This window comes from Limulus polyphemus, unplaced genomic scaffold, assembly GCF_000517525.1.
Source record: "Limulus polyphemus unplaced genomic scaffold, Limulus_polyphemus-2.1.2 Scaffold1313, whole genome shotgun sequence".
Classification (NCBI taxonomy): Eukaryota; Metazoa; Arthropoda; class Merostomata; order Xiphosura; family Limulidae; genus Limulus; species Limulus polyphemus.
Genome location: NW_013666923.1, coordinates 269,063 through 293,352, shown reverse-complemented (window position 1 = coordinate 293,352; position 24,290 = coordinate 269,063). Strand labels below are relative to the sequence as shown.

The window sequence follows — 24,290 nt, the reverse complement described above, 5'->3', positions numbered from 1 at the left end:
ATTTTTTACCCCGGGCTGCACCCCGCGTTAAATTTTTTTTCACGGGGAACCCGTTCCCGGGGTAAAAAATTATTGCCTCGGGGTGGACACTCTAGTTATTACATCATCTAAGTAATTAGTTGTCTGCTATTAACCTAACTACTCGAGCCATTTGTGCATCTTTGAAATAATTTTTTGACAATTTTTTTTTTACTTTAGACATTTTAACGTACTACCTTTTCCTAAACATGAACAAAAGACTTAGTGAAGATGAAAGTGAAGTTGTAAGGAAAACTCGAAAAGTTATTTCTTTAGAAGAAAAAATAGAAATCATAAGAAAAAGTGAAGATGGTGTCTCGAAATCAAAAATAGGCCTAGAGCACAAACTAGGTGAGTCAATAGTAAAAGCAATTTTAGGTAAAGCTGATGAATACAAAATGAAAGGTAAAGCTGCTTCAAACTTATCATGTGTGCATACCACTCGAAATCAAAATGTTATCATGATTGAATTAGAAAGATTGATAACTATCTGGATAGAGGACTGTAACCAGAAAAGAATTCCTTTAAGCACTGATCTCATAAAAGACAAAGCTTTAAGTCTCTTTTCAATCTTAAAAGAAGAAAAGTTCAAAGACGAGACAAAGGAGTTCCATGCTAGTGCTGGATGGTTGGAGAAGTTCAAGAAAAGAACTAGCCTGCACAAAGTAAGAATTACAAGGGAAGCAGCTAGTGCAGATAAGGAAGCTGCTGATGAATATCCTGAAATTCTGAAGAAAATTATGGAAGAAGGAAAGTATTCGGATGAACAAATTTTTAACGTCGACGAGACGGGGTTATTTTGGAAAAGGATGCCTTCCAAAACTTTTCTGGCCAAATCAGAGAGTTCCCAGTCAGGATATAAAGCTGCAAAGGACAGACTAACCCTTTTATTGGGCGGCAATGCTAAAGGAAATTTGAAATTAAAGCCTATGTTGGTTTATCGAGCTCAGAATCCAATAGCTCTTAAAGATATAAATCAAGGACAATTACCAATAATATGGAAATCTAATAAAAAAGCATGAGTAACTAAAGCTTTGTTTGAAGAATGGTTCGTCAAGTATTTTTGTCCAACGGTTGAAGGCTTTTGCCGAAGAAGAAATTTAGATTTTAAAGCTTTGCTTATTTTAGATAATGCCCCTGGTCATCCTTTGTATGGTCTCGATTTAATGTGCAAAAATATCCAAGTGACATTTTTGCCCGCAAACACTACCTCTTTATTGCAACCAATGGATCAGGGCGTTATCGCGACCTTTAAAGCATACCACATGAGAAAGACTTTCAAGCAAGCCATTCAAGCAACATCTGGAGAGAATTCTATGACACTAGTTCAATTTTGGAAGAAATTCAGTATTAAGGATGCTATTGATAATATCCATCAAGCATGGAATGAAAATTCAGTTAAAAATATGCAAGGTGTTTGGAAGACAGTTCTTCCACACTGTGCACAGGACGTCACAGGCTTTTCAAAATATACAGAAGAGGTCATTAAAGAGATTACTCATATTGGAAAAGAACTTGGCTTAGCTAAGAATGACGATAAAAATGTGCAAGAATTTCTAGAAGCTCATTCAGAAGAACTAATCAATAAGAATCTTATGAATTTGGACATCAGAGAGCATATGAAGACATTGATGAATGTGAAGAAATCTTAACTACCCGCCAGCATCAGAAGATGACAAAGAAGGAATTAGAAGAACTTTTCACGGTTATTGAAGAATTTAAGGGAAAATGTATAGAAACAGACCCTGATGAAGATAGAAGCCGTCAAATTTGCAGAAAAATTGATGAGGCAATTTCTCAGTACCGCCAATGATATGAAGAACAGAAGATATGATACAACAAGCCACTCTAAATAAGTTTTTCATAAGTTATTATATTCGATTAGTGCGTTTTCGATTAGTGGGGCTCTTTTAAAGAACACATTAACCGCACTAATCGAGGGATTCCTGTATATATATCAGTCATTCTTAATCTTGGTTTAGATTTTAAATGGTTTAATAAACAAGGAAAGTTAATGGTAGAGGAACACCTATAAATAGAGAAATGAACCATAGGAGTATAACAGTAAATCCTATTTTACTTTTAAATTTTATTTTACTAGTAAGTTAATAATAGGGTTGATATTGTTTAAGTGCACATAATTTATTTTTTTAATGAATTGTTGTTTTTTCTATAACTTCGCTCTGTGTGGAAGTCTCTAACTTCTTAGATAGGAAATTTTCATAGCCACAAGGCTTATCATAGCTTTTTTTTTAATACTAGACATATTAAGAATAAGAATCTTTGTGTAGAGTAGTGTGTTTTGTGTTAAAGCAGAAAATTTACTCCAAAGGCAAACATGTTTTAATTTTTCAGAGTATTGTTATGTCTCCGTTCGTTAGTTAATTTTCCGCAAATTCCTTCCGACGAAACTTTAGCGACACAAGTCCTTTCTTAAATAAAACTGGTTTATTCTTTCTGAATATAACTTTGCGATACACTTAATTTCAACAGTCGCGCTATAAGAAACGCTATAATTCTCAACGAACGTCTCACGTGCTCGACTTCAACAATACTCATTTCAATTACACATTGTTTCTCACGTTGTGACCGTCTTATATATACCAGACTACCCCCCAATCTACTAGTCTCCCGATAATTCACGAAGGTTCGAGAAGGACGTGGCGTGATACTAGTCACGTGACTTCGCTGACGCAACAATATGTTGTCACATGATTTCAGAAAAAAAGTTATTTGTGCTACAGATTGGTAATATATATATATTTTATGTCATGCTAGTTTGTATAATAAGGTGTATTAATAAATTCTGCAAGTAATAACTGGAGGCTTTTCTTTTTCAAGGATATGTTGGTTGGGCAGTACTTGGCAAACTTTTTATATCCTAGGGATCAAATTATTTTTGCAAGCCACTTGACCCAAGGGTTGAATGCACAATTTACTGAGGGGAGAAAAGGTAAAACTAGTTTTGAACTTGCTATTTTATTTCAATATGTTTATTTATTAGTATTTTAGATATTGTATGTGTTGGGCATAATCTACCTGAGAAATTGGCATTCAGTAAATGTAAGTAGAATTATTGTTTGATATGTATGAAAACAATAGTCTTAACTCCTTATAAAAATTATTTTGAGTATGTATTGTACACGTGGCTGTTGTTTATGTCCAGATTTTGTGCATTTGTTAATTACTTAATATTATTATAAAACTATTTATTTCATATTAAAATAGAAGGTTGTGAAGCCATTCTCTAAATCAGTGGTTCTCAAACTTCTCAGAGAGCATGCATCCCTTCCTTAACTGTCTATGGTACTTATAGACCCCTGCATACACACACATACAGCACAATCACTAATGTACACATCTAGTCCAGTAGTGAACCAATAATTGACTTATAGCATCAGATGCAAGAGGAGTTTGTCCAATAATATGCAATCTGAAAAAAAAGGCACTAGTCAAACACATGACACCTTGAAGTTTTGACATGCTAGAAGACATCAGCAGTTAAAGTTGCTTTACTTTGTAGATGCAGGAAATGATATGTGTATGTGGTAATTTGATTGGTCTTTTGTTCATGAACCTTCTCAGTTTGAGAACCAGTTTTAACTAAATGTTAGATGAGGCTTGCAGATTGAAAACAGCTGATTAACTGATAAGGATTTAGGGTAAAAAAGGAAGCTTGTGTCTTTTTAGTTCAAATATTTGTGGTAATATGTTGTACAGTTTTATAGATATCTAGCTTTTTCTCACCAAAAGTTATCATTTAGAAACATACCCCTCAAATTTGCCAAATATGCAAGGGGGATAAAGATTAATCTTGGGAGGGGGAGATTCTACTATGCCTTATGGAAAGATGTTGTTCACTTAATGGAAAGCTTCACAATTGGGTATCTGCACTCTGCTTACTGTGGGACTTGAACCCCAGGTTTTAGCATTGTAAGTCGTAAACTTACTGCGGGAAAACCGGGGGACCTTATGGAAAGAAAAAACCCTGTTGTAGTTTTCTTACAGTAAATATGTATATTCTTTCTTTAGCAACACAAACAGTAGGTTCTTAATGCCTGTCCATAGTTTAAAGTATATAAGCTCTAGATTAGTCAACTTCCATGAACTAAATTTTAATACTGATGAGTTTGAAAAACTGAAAATTATAGAACAAAATAATAATGGGATGAAAAAAAATACTAATTTCAGAAAAAAACAAAAAAACTTGATAAACAAGATCAACAGCATTATGTTTTTCTTAAATTTCAGGTGCCTGTGAAAGTTCAAGTTTCTACTGTCGATTCAGGTTAGTAACAATTAGCTGTCATTAGTTACACTGTTTAAATAGTGTATTCATTGTGAGTGTTTGTGTGTTCTGTTGTAACTTGTTTAATGTTTTTTAAAGGCTATTGGGAAAAAATTAATGACTTTGAAATGAGCATTTATACCAACCCAGAATTGTAACTAAAAGGTACCGTTACTATTTTTGGGCTACTTGTATTTCAGTGGTCATTAGTTATATACAAACTTTTTATGACTGTTGATATGTTTATTTTTAATAGGTGGTACATATCCATATTGATCTTGTTGGTAATTGTGTGTAAAATATTTTCAGGCAGTATCAAAGCTTAAAGTTTGGTTATGGGTTGTCAGAAAAGAAACCATGTTACAGAACATGTCACATTACCTTGTATACTATGGAATTATTTGAAGACTTCACTTGTTTGGAGGACACTACACAAGCTATGTGTCTAGTAGCAACAGTTTTGCCTGTACAATCAGCTTATAAAAGTGAGTTGCTTCATATAAATGTGTTAATGAAATATTTAGTCATAACTCACGTGTAGGTAACCCCTGAAAAAGTTGTATTTCAAAATGATTATTCTTGAATTTTTTTATAGTTTGAGTAGTGTTTCATGACAGAAAAGGTATATATTAAAGTATCATATGTGTAATAGGATTAATATTTGAAACCATCGGCACTTGGGGAAACTGCATGATATAAAATTGAGAAAGATGACTATACATTTCACAAGTATTTCATTTATTACTACCATGGCATCACCATGTATCATTCGTAATGATTAAGCTTCCCAAGCACACTTTACATATTAAAGAAAGTTGCATTACTTGTTAATGGCCAGGTGATTAGGGCACTCGACTCGCAATCTAAGGGTCGCGGGTTTGAATCACCATCCCACCAAACACGCTCACCCTTTTCAGCTATGGGGGCATTATAATGTGACAATCAATCCCACTATTTGTTGGTAAGAGAGTAGCCCAAGAGTTGGCAGTGGGTGGTGATGACTAGCTGCCTTCCCTCTTGTCTTACACTGCTAAATTAGGAACGGCTAGTGCAGATAGCCCTTGTTAGCTTTCCGAAAAATTAAAAAACAAATCAAAATTTTGTTGGATACAAAATTATGGTAATTTTTCTGATATAATAACAGTTTGATCTTTATAGCTCTGTGACCTGTGTTGTTAGATTTAGTGATTTAGGTTTAATTTAATTTGTAACGAATATTTCAGTAAACTTATCCTTTAATTTCAAATTGTTAAAGCAGATTACAAAGCTTCTCAGGATTTCCTTTGTTTAATTTCATTCTATTGTTGATGCAGTTGTTTTTGAAATTTTTAAAGTTCTCAGTATTTAGTGAGCATTTTTGAAAAAATGAAATAAATGTGTTTGCAGTAGTTTTTTGACCATTGAATAAAATAAATTATGTATTGTATATTGGAGACCTAACATAATTAATTTGTATTAGTGCCAGGTGAAATCCCATCAATGACCACCTTCTCTACAAGACACACCATGTCTTGCTATTTTAGTCATGTTGATAACACGTAAGTTTGGTTTTTATAGTATTGTTACATTAACTTACATACAGCTCTTAGTTTTTACATGGACTTCACTTAAATTCTTTTGCTTTCTTGTCAGTTAATCTGAGCTACCTTGTAGCTTTATTCTTGTTTTTATTACACTAACATTAGCTAATTTTTTGTATAAACCCTGTGTCTAGCCACTGTGGACTACATTTTAGCTTCACTTCTGTACCACTTAGTTTTGCTGTTGTATCTACCATAATAATCTGTTTTCTACTTCCTTTTTTACCCATGTCTCCATCTTACTAACATGGCAACCTTCAAGCTTCTGTAATGTCTCTGTTTTCCCAAAATTGAGAAACTCCTTAGCTTGAAACTCCATATTTAAAAATTGTAGTTTATGGATATCAGTTGTATGTTATACCATGTTTAGATTAAGATTATTTTTTTTCATTATTTTGACAGTGCCATCCCCTACTTAGGTTTTACTCCACAGGATATGGTGGGAAACTCTGCATTTGATTTCTATCATATGGATGACTTACCTCAGTTGAAGGATATCTATGAATTAGGTAGGATTTAACCTAATTAATATATATATATATATATATATATATGAAATCAAAGCAAAACAGCAATAAATGTGACTTTTTATTTGAATTGATATAAAATTGTAACAAACTTAAATTAAGCCCTGAAAGATGAAAGCAAAATCCAGTTAAGATGAATAGTTTGAATAAATATAGATTATTCATAATAATTTATTAAAAATACAATCAAAATATAGCTGAAAAATGGTGTGAGGCACAAGAGGTATTGTTTTGTTTTAACTATTATAGAGAAAAAGTATGTAACATATAATACAAAAATTTGCTTAACTTCTGTACATGAGAACAGCTGATAAATTAGTTATTTCTAAGCATAACTAGTTGAGTAGCAAACTTCATGTGTTTCCTTTAAAGATTAATTGCAAAGTGTTTAATGAAATAGAGGTGAGTTCCTTTATTTGATTCAGTTTTTACTTCATGTAATTAAAATGTCATACTCTTGCAACTGTAAAATGCTAATCAGAATAATTTCATGATATAAAATTATTTCTTCATCTGTAATAATAAAAGAGTGTGTCTGTGTGTGTGTGACCACCATAACTCCAAGAGGAAAGAATTTATAAACCTAAAACTTTGCACACATACTAAGAGGACCCTGAGGGTTTGCACCTGGGTATTATTACTTATCCATGTGTGTGCGAGTGCAGCTTTTTAATGAGGCATGCTAGCAAAAAAATCACATAGGAAAGGATATGTGACCTCAGTAGCTCCAAGAGGAAAGAACCTAGAAACCTGACATTTTGTACCCATACTAAGTGGACCCTGAGGGTGTGCACCTGGGTACTATTACTTATCCACGTGCCTGCATGCATGCACATCTTTTTAATGATGCAAGCTAGCAAAAAACCACATAGAAAAGAAGTGGTTCCTTATATTACAAATAGAAATCACAGACAGACGCATATGTGTGTGCCTGAGCACCTGCATATCTGTGTATGTGTGACCGCAATAGCTCCAAGAGGAAAAAACCTAGCAATCTGAAATTTTGTACCTATACTAAGTGGACCCTGAGGGCTTGCACCTGTGTATTATTACTTATCTATGTGCATGTACATGCACATCTTTTTATGTGAAAAAACACATAGAAAAGAAACGTGCATGCATGCATGTGCATCTTTTTAATGAGGCAAGCCAGTGAAAAAGAGGTGGTTCCTTATACTACAAATAGAAATTACAGGCGGACAGATAGACATGCACAGGGGTATTATTAGTTATCTATGTGCATGTGCATCTTTTTATGCAAAAAAACTACATAGAAAAGAAATGTGACCACCATAGCTCTAAGAGGAAAGAACCTAGATACCTGAAATTTTGCACCCACACAAAGCAGACCCTGAGAGTCTGCACCTGTGTATTATTGCTTATCTATGTGCACGTACATGCACATCTTTTTATGTGAAAAAACAACATGGAAAAAGAAATGTGCATGCATGCATGTGCATCTTTTAATGAGACAAGCCAGTGAAAAACCACATACAAAAGAGGTGGTTCCTTATACTACAAATAGAAATTACAGGCAGACAGATAGACATGCACAGGGGTATTATTAGTTATCTATGTGCATGCGCATCTTTTTATGCAAGAAAACTACATAGAAAAGAAATGTGACCACCATAGCTCTAAGAGGAAAGAACCTAGAAACCTGAAATTTTGCACCCACACTTAGCAGACCCTGAGGGTCTGCACCTGGGTATTATTATTTATCTTATCCAGAGCGTGAATGCATGCACATCTTTTTAATGAGGCAATCTAGCGATAAACCACATAGAGAAGAAGTGATTCCTTATATAAAAACTTCTAATATATAGAAAAGCCAGTGCATTTTGGTAACAGTGCATTCCAACATTGGATTTTATAGCATGTTGCTTAGTAATAAAAACATCACGTAATATTGTTATTAAGAGGCTATATGCTGAAAGTATAAAATGAAATGTATAAACTACAAAATTGAAGAAAATATCTGTTGTTTTCTAATTTAGAGACCACATTACTTAAAGAGGTTTACTTTTTATTATTTAAGATTAAAATTGGAGGACTAATAAAGGTGAAGGATACCTTTATAAACAGACCACATCCTGTAAAGGAGCAACAAAAGTATATAGGTTAAACTTTTATGCTAAAATGGGTTCAGAATATACATGCTGACATGGTCATCTAGAATATATCAACCTAATAACCCAAGTGAAGCCGGGTACTTTCGCTAATTAGTAAATAAGATCTAAAACAGTAATTAGTAGTTAAGTAACAGTCCTGTAAATAGTTAAGTTTCTGTAGCTACTACATTAAGTGTATCTAACATATTCTTTATAGTTCTTTTGTATTACATAATTTCATAAATGTAAATGTTAATTTAATTAGATAACTGTTTCTCTATAAACCTTAAAACAATAAAATGTAAACAGTGTCATTTTAGTGAATGGTACAAAATATGAAATATCTTTACAACTCTTGTAGTTATGAAAGAACAGGGCTGCCCATTCCGAAGCAAGCCCTATCGGTTCCTAGCATCAAATGGCTGTTATATCACATTGGAAACAGAGTGGTCCTCTTATGTTAATCCTTGGACTAAGAAACTGGAATTTGTTGTGGGGCAACATCGTGTTTTAAAGTAAGTTACAGAATTACTGGACTTTTGGTTTTGTACATATGAATACTGATATGAATAGTTGATGTGTTTTGGTATTTAAAACATTATTACTTCATTGAGTTTTCCAGAAAAAAGGATGTAGTGATTGTTTTGTTGAATATTTTTGTATTGAATGTTCACACTTAATTAGGTTTAGGTGGATGGTAATGAGATTAGCCTTTAGAACTCAAAATCCATTCAAAAGTTTAACATTTTCGTGTCATTTGGTAAACTTATGTTGATAATTTAATTTGTTTCTTCTGTGATCATATAGTCTTCTATAATTCTTTTAGGGGTCCAGAAGATCCAAATGTGTTTAATGAAAAGACTCAAGAGGAAAATCCAATATCAGAAGAACTTCTTAAAGCAAGTCAGCAAATACAAGAAGAGATAAAACAGTTGTTAGCACAGGTACTAATATTTAACAAACCAGTATGATAGTTAATTATGTGTTATATTTTATATCTCAGACGTTTGAAACACTTATCTGGCCTGGTGGATAGGTCATTTAACACTCAAACTGTTGGTTGTGAGTACAAAAACCTTCACCAAACATCCTCACCCCTTCAGTCATAGGGCCATTTGTAATGTGATAGTAAATCCCACTATTTGTTGGTAAAGATAATCCAAAAGATGGTGATAGATGGTGTTGACTAGCTACTTTGCCTTTAGTCAATCACTTCTAAATTAGGGATTGCTAGCACAGATAGTGCTTGAGTAGCTTTGCATAAAATTCAACAAACAGAAAACACCTAGCTGGATTTTTAATATTTATTACAAGTTTTCTATATGAGATCAGTATTGCATGAGTTACTTCTAAAGTTTCTTGGGCAAAATAATTGTATTCTATATAATGTCTAACTGGAATATTTAAAAGGTACTGATGTGCTTCCTATTATTTCCCAAATTATTTATGTTTTCAGAAATGCATAATAGTTTCTGTGTTATTACTTCATGCTGTGATAATCATTAATTCCATACCCATATGTTCTCATTTCAGCCAGTAAAATCTGTTTTCAACAGCATGTGTAAAACCCACAGTTGCAAGAGAAAACTAGCTGTAGCATACCAAACACGTAACTTACTGGATCAGATAGGAAGAAGTAAGACTGGTGTTTGTATGTTTTAATTGCACTTCCTCATTTTTTTATTGAAATAATGATTTATGAAAGTTATGTAGCAGAAGTTAGATCTGTTTGTGAATTACTTGCAGTAAAGACTTCAAGTGTGTAGTATGTTGTTTTAAGAATTAGATTAAGAATGAATACATTCATATGTTTTGAGAGAGTGATATTTGGGGACATAAGTTCTTAGTCAACATATTTTTAGAATTTACTAGATTTTTTTATTCTATCTTGGCTTAGTCTGACTTTTCAAACCAAACATTGATGATGACAATTTTTTCCTCTTTGCTTATCTTGCTATAAGCATGAGAGCAAAATGTTGTAAAAGTTTTAAAAAAAATTATAATTTTGAATGAACCTTCTTTTGCACCTTTTGGGAAAATCAGTATCTTGATTGAGTGAAATTCCAAAAAAAAAAAACACTTTATTTAAAACACTTTCTAAATTCTAAGCCTAACAGTCCAGTTTGGCTTGTGTATCAAAAATACATCTATATTTCTGAATACCTGTTTTATTTGTTTATGGGCTTAAAAATGATGGTTACATTAGCCTCACATTAAGCCAAATGTGGAGTATGTATATTAGTTTTAAAATGTTGCTATAAAGCAATAAAAACATAAAATTTCATATGTTTCAACAGATTTGCACTCAGTAGCAACTAGATTTGCCTCCCACCCAGCTCTCCCATTTTTTGTTGAAAACATTTTTGAAAGAGTTTTGTGCTCAAATCTATCGATAGGAGCTTTACATATAATTTTGTTCTGGCCTTTTTTTTATGTTTAAATATTTACTTACCTAAGTCTTCCTTTGGATTTAGAAATTATTCTACTATGTAGAAAAATAGAACTCACTATAGACCCAGGTGGTTGCAAAATGCCAAATATTGAGCTAATCTCAGTCTGAATTTGAAACAGTTTTGTTTAATAAAAGAAACTGTAGAACAGTTGAAGCTTAGCACTGTTTTTCATTAACTACCATTGATTTGGAACTGTATTAAAAATAATGTTCATTATTGACCTTGAATGCAATAGTTGGTTGAATAGCAAAAGTTACTTAATTCAGTGTTATTTTTATGTTGCTGTTAATGACGAAATGTTTTAATAAAATACTAAGAAGTTAGAAGCTGTGGATTTGAGTAACTTGCATGAGATTGGATCAGTTGTACTGAATTACCTGGTAAGGAAAATGTTAACTTGTTAAGAAAATATATAATACGATTACACCATCTTGAACATGTAAAAATAACTGCATGCTTGAGATATTAATTTACATGAAAATAAAGTATAAATGTTTGCTTTTTTCCTGATCAGAAACATGTGGAAACTAGAAAGTGTTTTTAAGTGTATTTTCTTGGTGTTTTTTCCTTAACTTGTTTCAGCAGAAGAACATGGGCAGAAAGAAGGATGCAGTTGCTCTGTAAGTACAAGTTTTGATCATAATACTGTTTTCTGTCACAGAACCTCACAATCCCCACGTACAGATATGTAGTCAACCAAACTATCTCCGAGGACGTCTGGAATGCCAGGACATTACTACACCTCATGCCGTAGGTTGACTCTATTCCTAAGGCTTCACTGGGAAATTTAAAGAGGGATAGTTATTGAGTTCAGCTTAGATTGGCATGTTCAAGAATTCCATTGTCTTTGTTATGAAGATTTAGAATCCTATTTAACATGAGGATGAAAAGCATTTGGTAACGGAATGATACTTTGTCTCTTAGTCTTCATAACTTATAAAAAGCTACAGGAAAATAAAAACTAAGAAATTTTTGTAGGTTCAGTTGTAAAGAAGGTAAAAAATATTATTTTAGAGTTTTTTGAATTCTTCAGATTTTTTGTGTAGTGTTCTCCTTCATTTCGAATGCTGTGTGTGTGATTACACTATTTCTGGTATGCACATTGTTTTGATTCTTGCAAAGTGAGGCTCTTAACTTTGAGAGCATCCACTGTTATAGTTTATATACTGATTTTACCCTCTGTCTTAAGGGTTTAAGGGTTTTATATGGGTTTATTTTGCTAATAGACCAATTTGGGTTAACAACTTATTCATCATAGTTATTGTTATTCTCTTTAGCATCATCAGAAACTGCATGGTTTTATAGAATTATCAGATCCTGAAATTCAGGATGAGCTAATAGTTTGTTTCTGTTATGGTTAAGATCACAGATTTATTATGTTAGATGTAGCATTTGTTGACACTTAGATTCATTCAATGAGTGTGCTATATGTTTCCAATAATTATAAAGATAATTGTTTATTCAGTTTGTTGGGGTTGGGTCCAGACTATTTATACTTTTGCTGTTAGCTTTCAATGGCCAACTATTTTTTCCACACAAAGTAGTTCTTTGTTTAGAATTTTTGAATTGAAAGTCTTTATTGACTTTCATAACATAGAAACCTCTTTTTTACTTAACAAATTTATTTTTATATGATATTCTTGAATGTAACTCTGTAAAATCTCAAAAAGAACTGTGTTTGTTCTGCTGCTCTTTTAAGATAGATCTATACTAAAAAGCATGTATTTACTTTCTGTAGGTGACAGCTGTTAGTTAAAAGAAATGAAAATGATTCAAATCTCAGCCTATAAACTTTATTGGACTGGGTTTATGCAGTGTATCATGTAAAACAAGCAAAAGTACCCATCTCCAGTGATGGGGAAGGTTTAAGTTAATCTATTAATTTAAATTATTTCATGGACTTGAAAAAGGTTAATTGTGCTGCACTCTTGGTTTCACTCAGAGCCATAGCTCTGAGCTACTAAAAATGCCCACCAGGAAAAGTAATTGTTGAGCATTTCAGTTTTGCTAAGAGTCACTCAACAATAACATATGGGAAATCTACATTTTTATTCTTTAAATTATGTCACATTTTGAAATGTGAATGACAGTATGATTAATTCATAACAATTTAGTGTAGAATATCCTGCTTACAAAATAAAATTTGGTGAACATTGTTCATGCTTGTTCTCCTATGAATCTTGAGCTTTGCCTGCGTGTGTGGCTTTTCAAATGCAGCCGGCGTAAATGGGATACAGACGAAAGCTTGGACATACACCACGGTTCCCAATATATATATAAGATGTTTCCATTGTAAGGATACAAGTTTTTTGCAAAGTATATTTTGTTGAAGAACCATCAAATGGGTATAAAATAAGGATATTAAATCAAAGCTTGAGTTTGTTTGACAGTTTTCTTATATTCATTAAGAATTTTCAAAGCTTAATAATTTGTTAGTATTATATACAGTACTTATAAAAAAAAAAAATCTCCCTTTTGATTTTGAAGTGAAGTGGAAGCTAAAATGGAATTGAAGATGGCCCTTACCTTTAAAACTTCATTGATTTGAAAGTTTTATTAGAATTGTGAGAATATAATTATTCTGTTTTCAAATAGATTACAAAAGTGCCTAAAATCCTTGTTTATAAACAGAGTTGTATCGTAGGTTTCTGAAAGTATATACACCAGAAATTTGGGTTTCATACAGTGCAGTTCTCTCCTTTTCAGGATCAAGCTTCAGTAGTTATGGGAGAAATTTCACCTCATCAAGAGACACACAATTCTGATCCTTCTGCTGCCACTCCTCCTGCTGTACAGAACATGCAGTACCAGGAAAACATTGAAAGGTAAGTATACTGTGTTGAAGTTTCAAAAACATACAAAGAAAAGTGACTTTTTGTAAGCATTCAGAAAAGTAATAAACCCACTTGAAAATTAACTAATTCAAACAATTAAAGTAGGTATATTTTGAGAGTAATTATTAAATATCTTGTAAGTTCAGTACTAACTCTACTTTGTGGAAATATAAATATGTTTTAGTTATTACCAATGGGTATATGCTGCTTGTTAAGATCTTCAATTTTACATGGTTGTGTGATAATAGCATAACAAGCAAACAAAACTGAAATGAGTGAGACATTTTATTGTTATTGAAATGTTGTTGTTTTTTATTGCAAAACTACACAATCTACGATGTGTACTGTGTCCACTATGGGGAATCAAACTGATTTTAGCTTGATAAGCCATCAAGCTAACCACTGAGCCACTGGGAGACTATTGAAATGACAATGTTTGTTTTGGTAATATTGTCTGGAGGTGACTTGACTTGTAAGGCAGGAAATAAGTAAGAAGTAATTGTTTTTATTTGGGTTTCCTGCACAGATCTGAAGTGTTATACAAAGAACATTTTTTACCTGAATTGCTTAGGTTTTTTGCTAGTCAACCAAAGACATACTCGTCTGATGGGTCTGGGGAGAGTAAGAGTGAAGAACGACCGAACACAAGTACTGATGAAGAAATTGAGAAGTTCAGTGGTAAGAATAAGAATATGAAAGATATAGAAAAAAATATTTCCAATAAAATACTTTTATCTGATTAATGCTGTCTTGCTAATTCTAAAATTAGCCATTGCATTGACATTTCTCTTGTTCTAGTATAACAAATTTTCTTTCTAAGAACCAACTGGTAGTAGATATACTTATGTACAGTTAAAATGGATTACACATCATTTATAAACCTGATGGTTAAACATCTTAAAACTTTAAAATGATTAGAATTTGAGCTCTTGGTGCTTTGATTATTATTAACCAGGAGGTTTGATTCTAAATAGCAAATTAAGAATGAAGTACTTGCTACTTTGCTGTATTTTTGTGATGGAGAACATACATAAATGCAATAATTTTTTAAAAAAATTTTCTTTTGAACATTTAATCAGTTTTGTTACTGACAAGTGAAACTTTTAGTTAGTTACTTGGAATAGAAATGGTTCATGTAGACATAGGTCTTTACATCTATTTCGTTTTGAAGGATTTCTTTTACCAAATAAAAGTTTCTAGCAAATAAGCCAGTCAGAGTTTCTGTAAAGAAACCTAAGGATAAATTTGTTAAAATGTAATTTTCTTGGAATGCAACGTGATATATCTAGCATATTTGATATTTCCATACTACAAGTGTTTGGCATATGATTTGTATATACTAAAAGCAAGTTATTTTTGTTTTCTAGGATTTTCTGATGAGAAAGACAAGCAGTTTTCATCTCACTCACCAAGGTCAGTTAGGTTCCAAGCTGGTGGATTATTTAGCTCAAATTCCAAAAGAAAGATATTTTCTAAACGTGACTCTGGCAATGGATCAGTTCCATCAAGGAATGAAGATCAGATAATAGACAACATCAATGGTAGCAGTAGTTGTGGAAGTGCCAAAGATAGCAGTAGTTCTCCTACTTGGCATTCTCTAACTGAGGAGGCTTTGTCTCAACACAATCGTATGACTCAGAAGTTCTTCAAAAAGATTTCCAACGTTTCTAGTCCTGTTTGCAAAGGGAAGGATGTTCTTCATCACAAAAGATCTCAAGTGAAAGAATGCCCTGCTGGTTCACATAAGTGTAAATCAAATCATAACTATACATTAACAACTACACCATGTCAGACAGAAGGAAGGGCTCATCCAATGCAAGCTTCAGGAATGCCATACATTCCCTTTAATTTGGCTCCTCCATTTTCTCTCCCAAGTTTTCCTATGATAGTACCCTCAGCACCAATTCTTACTTCAGCTAACTCTACTTCTGGTACGACTTCCTTCTCAAACCCACTATTCAATACCACAATACCAAACCCTGGGTTCCATTACTGCACATTAATTCCACATAACAATGCAAATGGAGGACACTCTTCACCATTCTTTATACCAGGTATTTCTGTTGTTCTGTTTTTATTGTATAAAATTTTAGATATTACAGTAATTTAAATTAATCATATGAGATATTCTGGTAATTAATATTTTGATTAGGTTGCAACATTATTGCCCATGTTAAAAGAGGACTTGCTAAAAATAAGTGAAATATATTCACTATGTTGACTTCAATTAGCTATTTGTAGTAATTCCAGAGGAAAGAGGTGAACATAGACACCACACACACAAAGAGAGCACGTGGCTGACATTACATTTTATTTAGGATGAAGTTAAGTATTTGAAGGCTCAAATACACTCCTTAACATGGAACATTCTAGTAGTCCACACTAGAGCTGCTAGTTATCCAATGTTTTAGAAATAAACATTACACAGTATACCATATTTCCCCTCTTAGCTGTTAAGCTTCTCAACAGTATAGACCAAGTATGCTATCTGCTTACATAGATATGAGAATTTACCTTTATAATGTGTTAAATGAAACATTTATCTTATAACACTTACAACAGATTATTAAGAAATAATACAGATTATACATTTGTATCCAGTACAAAAAATAACCATACATCCAATCTAAATGGCTCCTGTGTCATGTAACTCATTATTACATGCATTCTACTTAAAACTGTTTATTTGTTTTGGCACAGCAAAATTTATGTAAATGGCTTTTCTTACCATATTTGTGGCACACAGAATCTTTGAACCTGCAGTCATGTGGTCTGCTGTATTGATAACATACAAGCTCAATTTGCTTGCTGATCTTCATCATTGATGTTTGCTGTGTAGCCTTTTTGGTCACTGATGGATCATCTATATAGCTAGACACCAAACGTTCCTTCTCACGTACACATGTGTAAAACTTGTACTTGCTCACAATTATGCTATCTTTGGGCTCCTGGTGCTTTTCACCAATTCAATTAGTTATTTATGTATTTTGTCAGTGACATTTTGTGTTGCTGTTAGCCTTTTCATAAGACTGTAAATCCTTGAGCCATAAACTGTCAATAGTATGGTATGCTGTTTCCCACATCCATTGACCTCATTTGACAGGGACTTCTGGGCTAACCTTTCAATGACTTCTGCTTAGTCTCCTCCCCCACTTGGAAGTCCTCTAGTACTCCAAAACAAACCATATATAGAGCTTATTAACAGAACAATACATATTTCAAAGAAATTATATCGTAACTTGTACTAATTTCAGGGAAATAAACACAAGGTACATGTGGAAAACATTACATTTTATTTAGGACAAAGCTAAGTGTTTGAAAGCACAATGCACTCCAATACTTGAAATCCTCTAGTGGCCTATATTAGAACTTCTAATAATGTATTATATTGCAATAAACATTACACAGAAGGCCACATTGTTATTAAACCATACATCTCAATGTACTTTCTCTTTTTCATATATATATATATATATATATATATAATTGTCAGATAGAATTTTGGCAAATTTGAGTGAAATAATTTCTTTAATATACATTGTACATTGAAGGTGCTATGTGTGTTGGAGCCTTTCCATTCTACCCATCAATGTCCACAGTCATTCCCGAGACAGGCCATCCTTTGTGGTCTTGTGGATCAATGTCTAATGTTTCTGTTAGCAACTGTGGCCAATCTGCAGTTCCTAATGTAGGAAGTTTTGGATATCAGATGTTTAACCCATCAATTCCAGTCAGCATGAATACAGCAACTCCTGAAGTAGCTGTAACAACAGCTCCAGGAAACCTTCCTGTATCTCAGAAATTGCAGGTTAGTACACTGTATGTTTGTTGCATAATGTAGAAATAGTACGTGTGTGTTCAGAACATCATGCTTTCTAAAACTCTTGTTGAAGTTAGCTTAAACTATATAAAACATTGTAAGTTATAAGACAGAGACCTATAAGGGTCTCTAACTTCACTTGCTGTGATAGTAAGCCAGTATTAAACTAACTAGATTGAATTAATGAGCCAAGGTGAAATCCCATAACCTTGTCTTGTAACTTTCAGTTAATCAAAAAATGAAAGTTTACATTTAGTGTGAAATGATCACTTCAACTGATTTTTTGGTACATCATAGATGTTAGTATACCTTAAATACTCCATTTTGCATTCTCTTAATTAAAAGCAAGAACTTAGTGTCCTTTTGGCAATAAAGTTAGGAATAAAACAACCTTTGCTCTCCAGATAATACTGAAAAAGCTTTTTATTTCTTGTACTACCAGCCCTGATGAAGCCAAAATTGTGAGATGTTGGCTGAAATAAAAAGTTGTTTTTAGTATTATCTGGAGAGTGAAGGTCGCTTTTTTCCTATCTTTTTTTGGCTAAAATATCTAAGTCTCTCCAGTATGCGCTAAAAATTCTGAAAAACAATTTAATGTCATGTAATTTGTAAATCTCCACACTTTATTGTTTTGTTTCCTTCCACAAAAATGAAATTTTTTCATCTTTGTTATGTTTCATACCAAATTTTGAAAGTGATATTGTATTTTTCATATAATTACCCTTTATTTAATATTTTATTTTTTGTGTAATTACCCTTCATTTAGTTCTAATGTAGGTAGTTTTTTATATTTGTTAAAGTTGTTTCACATCGAGTATGGTTTGCAGATTTTTACGTTCATTAACAGAATATGTTCTTTAAAAAATGACATGGAAAACAATATTTCAATTTCTCCAGTTAATGTTATTGATAGTCTTAACTCTTAAGTTTAAGTGAAAAACTGATATGTTAAAAATCAAAATCCATCACAAACTTTCAGGGTGCAGCTGTCTCCGTATCTGATAGTAGATGTTCCAACAGCTGTTCAGAGTCAAAGCATGAGCCTATAAAAGTAAAAAAAAAGAAAAACATGTTTTCTACATATCTTGATGCTTTTTTTACTGTTCATCCATCTTTAAAATGTAATGTTTAGTCATCTTTAAGAGCAAAATATTAGTTACTAGCAATAATAAAAAGAATCCAGCTAGCATTTGAACTTGTAACACCAAACAGAGACATAACTAGTCTAGTGATTGATATGGATGTGAAACACAATAGGGCTATTAGCTAGTTAAGCTACATCAAAATAGAAAAATATGCAAACTTGTTATTGTTTATCTTAGGAGGAACTAGACTAGTTACCGTCATAAGTATTCATCAGTCAGAAGCTTCAACAGCTTGTTTTTGGTTTTAAATTATCTTTTTGTAAAGGTTATGTTCTTAAACAGGTTTGTATAAAGTGTTTTGCATTGGATCTTTGTGCAACACACACAAAAACTAACAAATGTTAACATCTGATTAATGAGTGTCATTTTTTTAACATGTTTGTTTTACTAAGCTTTTAAATGCATGTGCAGTATTTCTTAAACATTCTACATGATATAGAAAATAAGATAGCTCATTTGAGCCATGCATTCCCAAGTTACTTTCACAACTAACTGTTCATCAAAACTTAAGTTAGCTTGTTATGTGAAAATACACCCCTTTTTGGCATAGAGCATTACTGAAAGAAGTTATTATTATATTGCTTGAAATATTGAGCATCATTATATTGGATCTTGGTGTAGTTATCATGCATTGTTGCCATTAGAAAGATATATATTGCAGCCCTTTCTGAGGAAAAATGCTCATATAGAAATAATTTTGAAACAATGTAGAGCCAAAGAACTCAATATTTTGGAGAAAAGAGCCTTCAATGTTTTTCATGAAAGTAGAAAAATCTGTACATCAGAAGGTTTAAAACAACAGTGTGTTTGAAATCACACCTCAATCCAGTTTGGAGCAAGTGAAGACTGTGATTGCAAAAGAGAACCTCCAATCTAAAAAGCCATCATGATGAATCCTTGTATATATATCCTAGTACTGTTAATGAAGATTGATGAAGGTTCACAAACCAAAAGCACTCAAGCTTCCATCTCAAAGTTAGTGGCTATTCTTGGCTAAGCAAACTGGAATCACAGTAATTACAATCAACCACATACCAAACATAAAGTATTTGTATTTGAATGCACTGAAATAGAAATTCACACTTTTATGTACAGAAGGCAATACAATGTTATACATCATTTGATAGATGAAAACCTTGGCTTCCTATTGGTTATAAATAATGTAGTATTGAAAGTCAGAGGGAACTATTGACAGGTGGGTGTGGCAAGAGGGATCTGATTTTCTATTTGATGGCTATGTAACAAAACAAAATTGAAGGTTATGAAACTTAAGCTTTGCCTGGGCAATGACAACATTGTAATGAATAATTTACAATAAAATTTGTACTTCATGAAGGGGTGGTAAATAAATTAGAGAAGAGGGGATGCCTAAAGAGAAAAAAGTCACATTTCTCACACTACGTGAATTTCAGGATTTTGTTAAAATATTGTCTTATTAAATTAAGAACTTAAAACTTATTTAGTATTAAAATATGGATTATTAGCTATGATTTTATGGTATACTAACTGATATAACATGAAGAAAAAAGTGTTTAATTAAATTTTGAATGTACCTAACTATAAACATTGAGGCATATAAAGGATGGCTGTGGCAAGAGGGTTAAATCACGTCAGTCCTCTCCAACCACCATAAAAGTTGTTGCATTACATGGTTATTAGTCCAGTCAAGTCACTTGAGAGAATTTTAGATGGCTACTAGACTACCTTCAGTGGTACATGAACACTTTATACTTCCTACTGCTTGATCTGGTCACATCAAGGCAATGTAAATATTGTGAGCAGACTTCAGGAAAAACTACTTATAACCTGTTGACACATCTGAAGGTAAGCCTTTTTATTATTTTCCTTAATATGAACTATATTCTATGTAACTTATACAATATAATATAGGTAAACTCAATTTCTCATACATGTTAAATTATGTTTTTATTATTTCAATTTATTTATTATAATATGTTTTTTATTATTTTTATTATATAAACTATATTGTATAGTTAAACTGAATTTCTCATGTTTTGAACTATGTTCATCATTTTTATTTATAATTATATGTTTTTATTATTTTTATTATAAACTACATTCTATATTATATAACTGAAATATGCTTTTGTATTTCTAGTGTAATCACATTATAACCAGAACCACAGAAGTCTACATTTGGGTCTGGTATTTCTGCCCAGGTGCAGCAGCCTACAATAGCAGTATACTGTACAGAATCAAACTAAGTATAACTCTACACACCCTTGCCAGAAGCACATTACTAATGAACTCATCAATTCTATTGCTAGTACACTGCAGCCCTTCTGAGTGGTGGAGTCAGAAGATTTTCAAGATCTACTGGCAGCCATGGATTCTCAGTATCTTCTTCCCAGTCGCAAACATCTGTCTGATCGAGAGCAAGTTTGATGAAATTCAACAGAAAGTCATCTCTCTGCTGCAACGTGTATCCAACATTAATGTCACTGTGGATATCTGGAGTAGCAGACAAATACACAGCTTTCTTGGAGTCACTGGTCATTTTATACTTGACTGGAAAATGCAAACAGTCATGCTGGAATATTGGCTTTTAGTGGCTACTGTTGAATGACGTTTTTGGAGCAACTATGATTCTACGTATTTTTTTGGGTCAAAGCATGGAAGGGGCAGTCCAACAAGTTTAATAAATAAAAGTGCTGAAACAGTTTTTGTCATCAACAAAGCTCTGGTTGGGGTGACAATCACATTCATCTGTGAAAACCCTTGTTCACATTCACTAGAAGAAATGGGAATAATACTCAGAGCATGTTTCAAATGCTGCAATTTTTCCAGAACCGTCTTTTCAATCATATACTAACAAAATCTACGAATCATATCTCTTTCAGTTAGCTGAAGTCTTATTGATAATTTTCTGATCTCTATCTCGCCGAATGTTAAATGAGCATCAACGTTTTCAGGCCAATGTTTTTGATCAAGCACGCAAGCACACTATGCTATATCGCCATCTTCATTATCAAGCAACCTATTTTTGACCGATTTTTTTTTTTTCAAGGTTCTGTAAGAAGCTTCTGGATTAATCTAAATGGAGGATCCTTTTTGCAATCTTTGTTGTGAAGAGAAACTCCCTGGAAGTGAAGATTTTAGTGACTTCGGAGACATTTTTGTAATATGGGCCTGGAATCATTTGTCTTTCTTCAAAAATTTGTAAAAGAGCTTTTATCTTTTGATCCGCCTTGTACAAGTCTATATCATGCTCTTTTTAATCAAAACTCATTTCGAATAATTCTTGGAGACCATCACACATCAATTCTAGATCTAATAGAAATTCTGTGCTTGTAATTTTTCCCTGTAAGTCCTCATCGCACATTGCTCTTTTTTGTCTCTTGTTGAATCATGCTTCGCTTCTTTGAAATGTTGCACTAATACTTCATAGTTTTCCCAAACAGATGAAACTGACTGAAAACTAGATGCCACCCATCGAGGGCTTAAAATTTGGCCAATTTTTTAAAGTTGAATCACCAGCAAGTTCACGCACACTTTCAGTATTCTGCTATTTTTAGGTGACACGTGAAAGAAGACGTTGATCTGTTGATCCCTGAGACTGATTTTACAGTGTCATCAACCAACAGTTCTAATCTGTGATTAGCACAGTGCCACACAATTACAGAAGGAAATTTGTCTTTCATCAGTTTTTTAACTCCACTTTTACTCCCCAACATCATGGCTGCACCATCACATGCTACATAAAGTAAATAACTTTTCAGGTAGTCTTCATTCATTCCGTAAGATTGAAAACAATCGAGTAAAGAATCAGAAAAGTTCGATTAAGTCCAAATATAAATTTGCCGGGGAGTTCATCCCATTATCCGGGATGCAGATTCTAATGTACACTATTAAGGTAGATGTTTTACTCAAAGAAGTTGTCTTGTCGATTATCAATGATATTCTACTTTTTGATTTAGTTATTATATTAATTCATATTTTTTTCATTTCATCACTAATGTGATTAACAATGTTAATACATGCATTCATTGAGTGAAGGATATCACCCATGTCAATTCCATTTAGTTCTTGTAAATCTATTTCAGATTCAAAATTATGAAATGATTGGTCTTCTTTTACTACCATATATGCTATGTGAAAAATTATTGCAGTTATCACTTTCTCACGAGATAATGCTTTCAAACACAGATTTTCAATGATATCTTTCTCAGCTGCAGCTGACAATTTTACTGTAGCTTTAAATCCCACAGTTTCCTTGTGATCAAAAAGTTCTTTCCACAAAAACAGAAGCTGCTGCTGTCGACTTTCACCAAAATAAGTTATTTCATTGTTGGCCCATTTTTTATAAACTTTCATTCCTGTCTTTGTTTCCACTCCAAAAGTTCCAATTTTATGGCAAGGTGTACAGCTAATTATTTCAAATGTTCAGCCAATTGTACTTCCTGCAAAAATCTTTTTTTTTTTATCGGCAGTCCAGCAGCTAGGCCAGTCATTGTCAGATAGCTTGTAGGCATCAGATAAACCAGGAACAGAAACTGTCATTGACACCGTTAATTTCTGTTCTTGGGTCACTTCCTCACTTATTCTAGCTTTCTTATTCACAGAAGGTGAAAAGAAACTTGTAATGTGTTTCATTATTATGTTGGGGTGTTTTCTCAAGATGCAATAAAAATGACATACACTCCCGGTCACAATAGAATCAAACCACAGTAGAAGAGAAATGCACACCTGCTCAAATTGGCATCACCACTATGACCTACTTCTGAGACTCACATGCATATTTTTATCTTGGCTGAGAAGATGCTGTGCAATTAATGATGTCAATCATCTTCATCCACTTTGTAACTTATTCTATTTGAACGAATGTATAGTCCAGACTCACATACCAGTCAACTCAGCTTGTGGTCACCTGTTTCCCAGTCCCAAGCAGTCTCTTTGAACTCAGTATTGTATCCACCCAGGCTGGCTCTCACCTGCTGCTGTCCAATTGAAATCTGTCAATCAAAGTGAGGCCACTACCGTACATCGACTGATAGTGGTCACATCTTGTAAGTGTTAAAACCAGGTGACCATTGATGTTCCCTATTAATGGCATGCTAATCCTATCTGATGCTTCACACCTCATACTGCACTGATGATCACACATACACGATCGAACAAACAGTATGTTTTCACACTCCTTTAACTTTGTCATTTGTAGCACTTCTTGTTTGGTGTCTCTTTGGTCTTCTTGTGAACAAAAGATTTGTTCAAAGGGGAAAATTCACACATTCATTTACATTACTCTTTCAAGTTGGGTCACCTTTCTCTCCATTTTGCAATATGAAAAATGGTGCTGGTACGCCTTATTGGTACGTACCATCTCAAAAAAATCCCTATGTATATACATGTATATTCATCTGTCTCTGTAAACTACTTGTACCTGAGGATGACGTAATCTTGTCTTGTTATAATAAAGTTTTCTTCATTAATCAATCAAGCCGTCTCCAAACTTTTGTAGTAGCGCTAAACAAATGCTATAACAACGAACGTGCT

At 33.0% G+C, this 24,290-nt stretch overlaps 1 protein-coding gene across 1 annotated transcript in view; it reads left to right on the top strand.

Moving 5' to 3' along the window:
* LOC106463050 (period circadian protein-like) overlaps nucleotides 1-24,290 on the top strand; it is a gene marked incomplete at its 5' end in the record, with an annotated part of 38,910 nt that overhangs the window by 1,726 nt on the left and 12,894 nt on the right. The window contains 13 exon segments of the mRNA XM_022390457.1: nucleotides 2,860-2,971; nucleotides 4,270-4,306; nucleotides 4,616-4,791; nucleotides 5,766-5,844; nucleotides 6,289-6,395; nucleotides 8,886-9,039; nucleotides 9,351-9,468; nucleotides 10,058-10,160; nucleotides 11,639-11,727; nucleotides 13,684-13,802; nucleotides 14,383-14,489; nucleotides 15,179-15,865; nucleotides 17,363-17,619. Coding sequence (XP_022246165.1) covers nucleotides 2,860-2,971; nucleotides 4,270-4,306; nucleotides 4,616-4,791; nucleotides 5,766-5,844; nucleotides 6,289-6,395; nucleotides 8,886-9,039; nucleotides 9,351-9,468; nucleotides 10,058-10,160; nucleotides 11,639-11,727; nucleotides 13,684-13,802; nucleotides 14,383-14,489; nucleotides 15,179-15,865; nucleotides 17,363-17,619 — 2,145 coding nt within the window.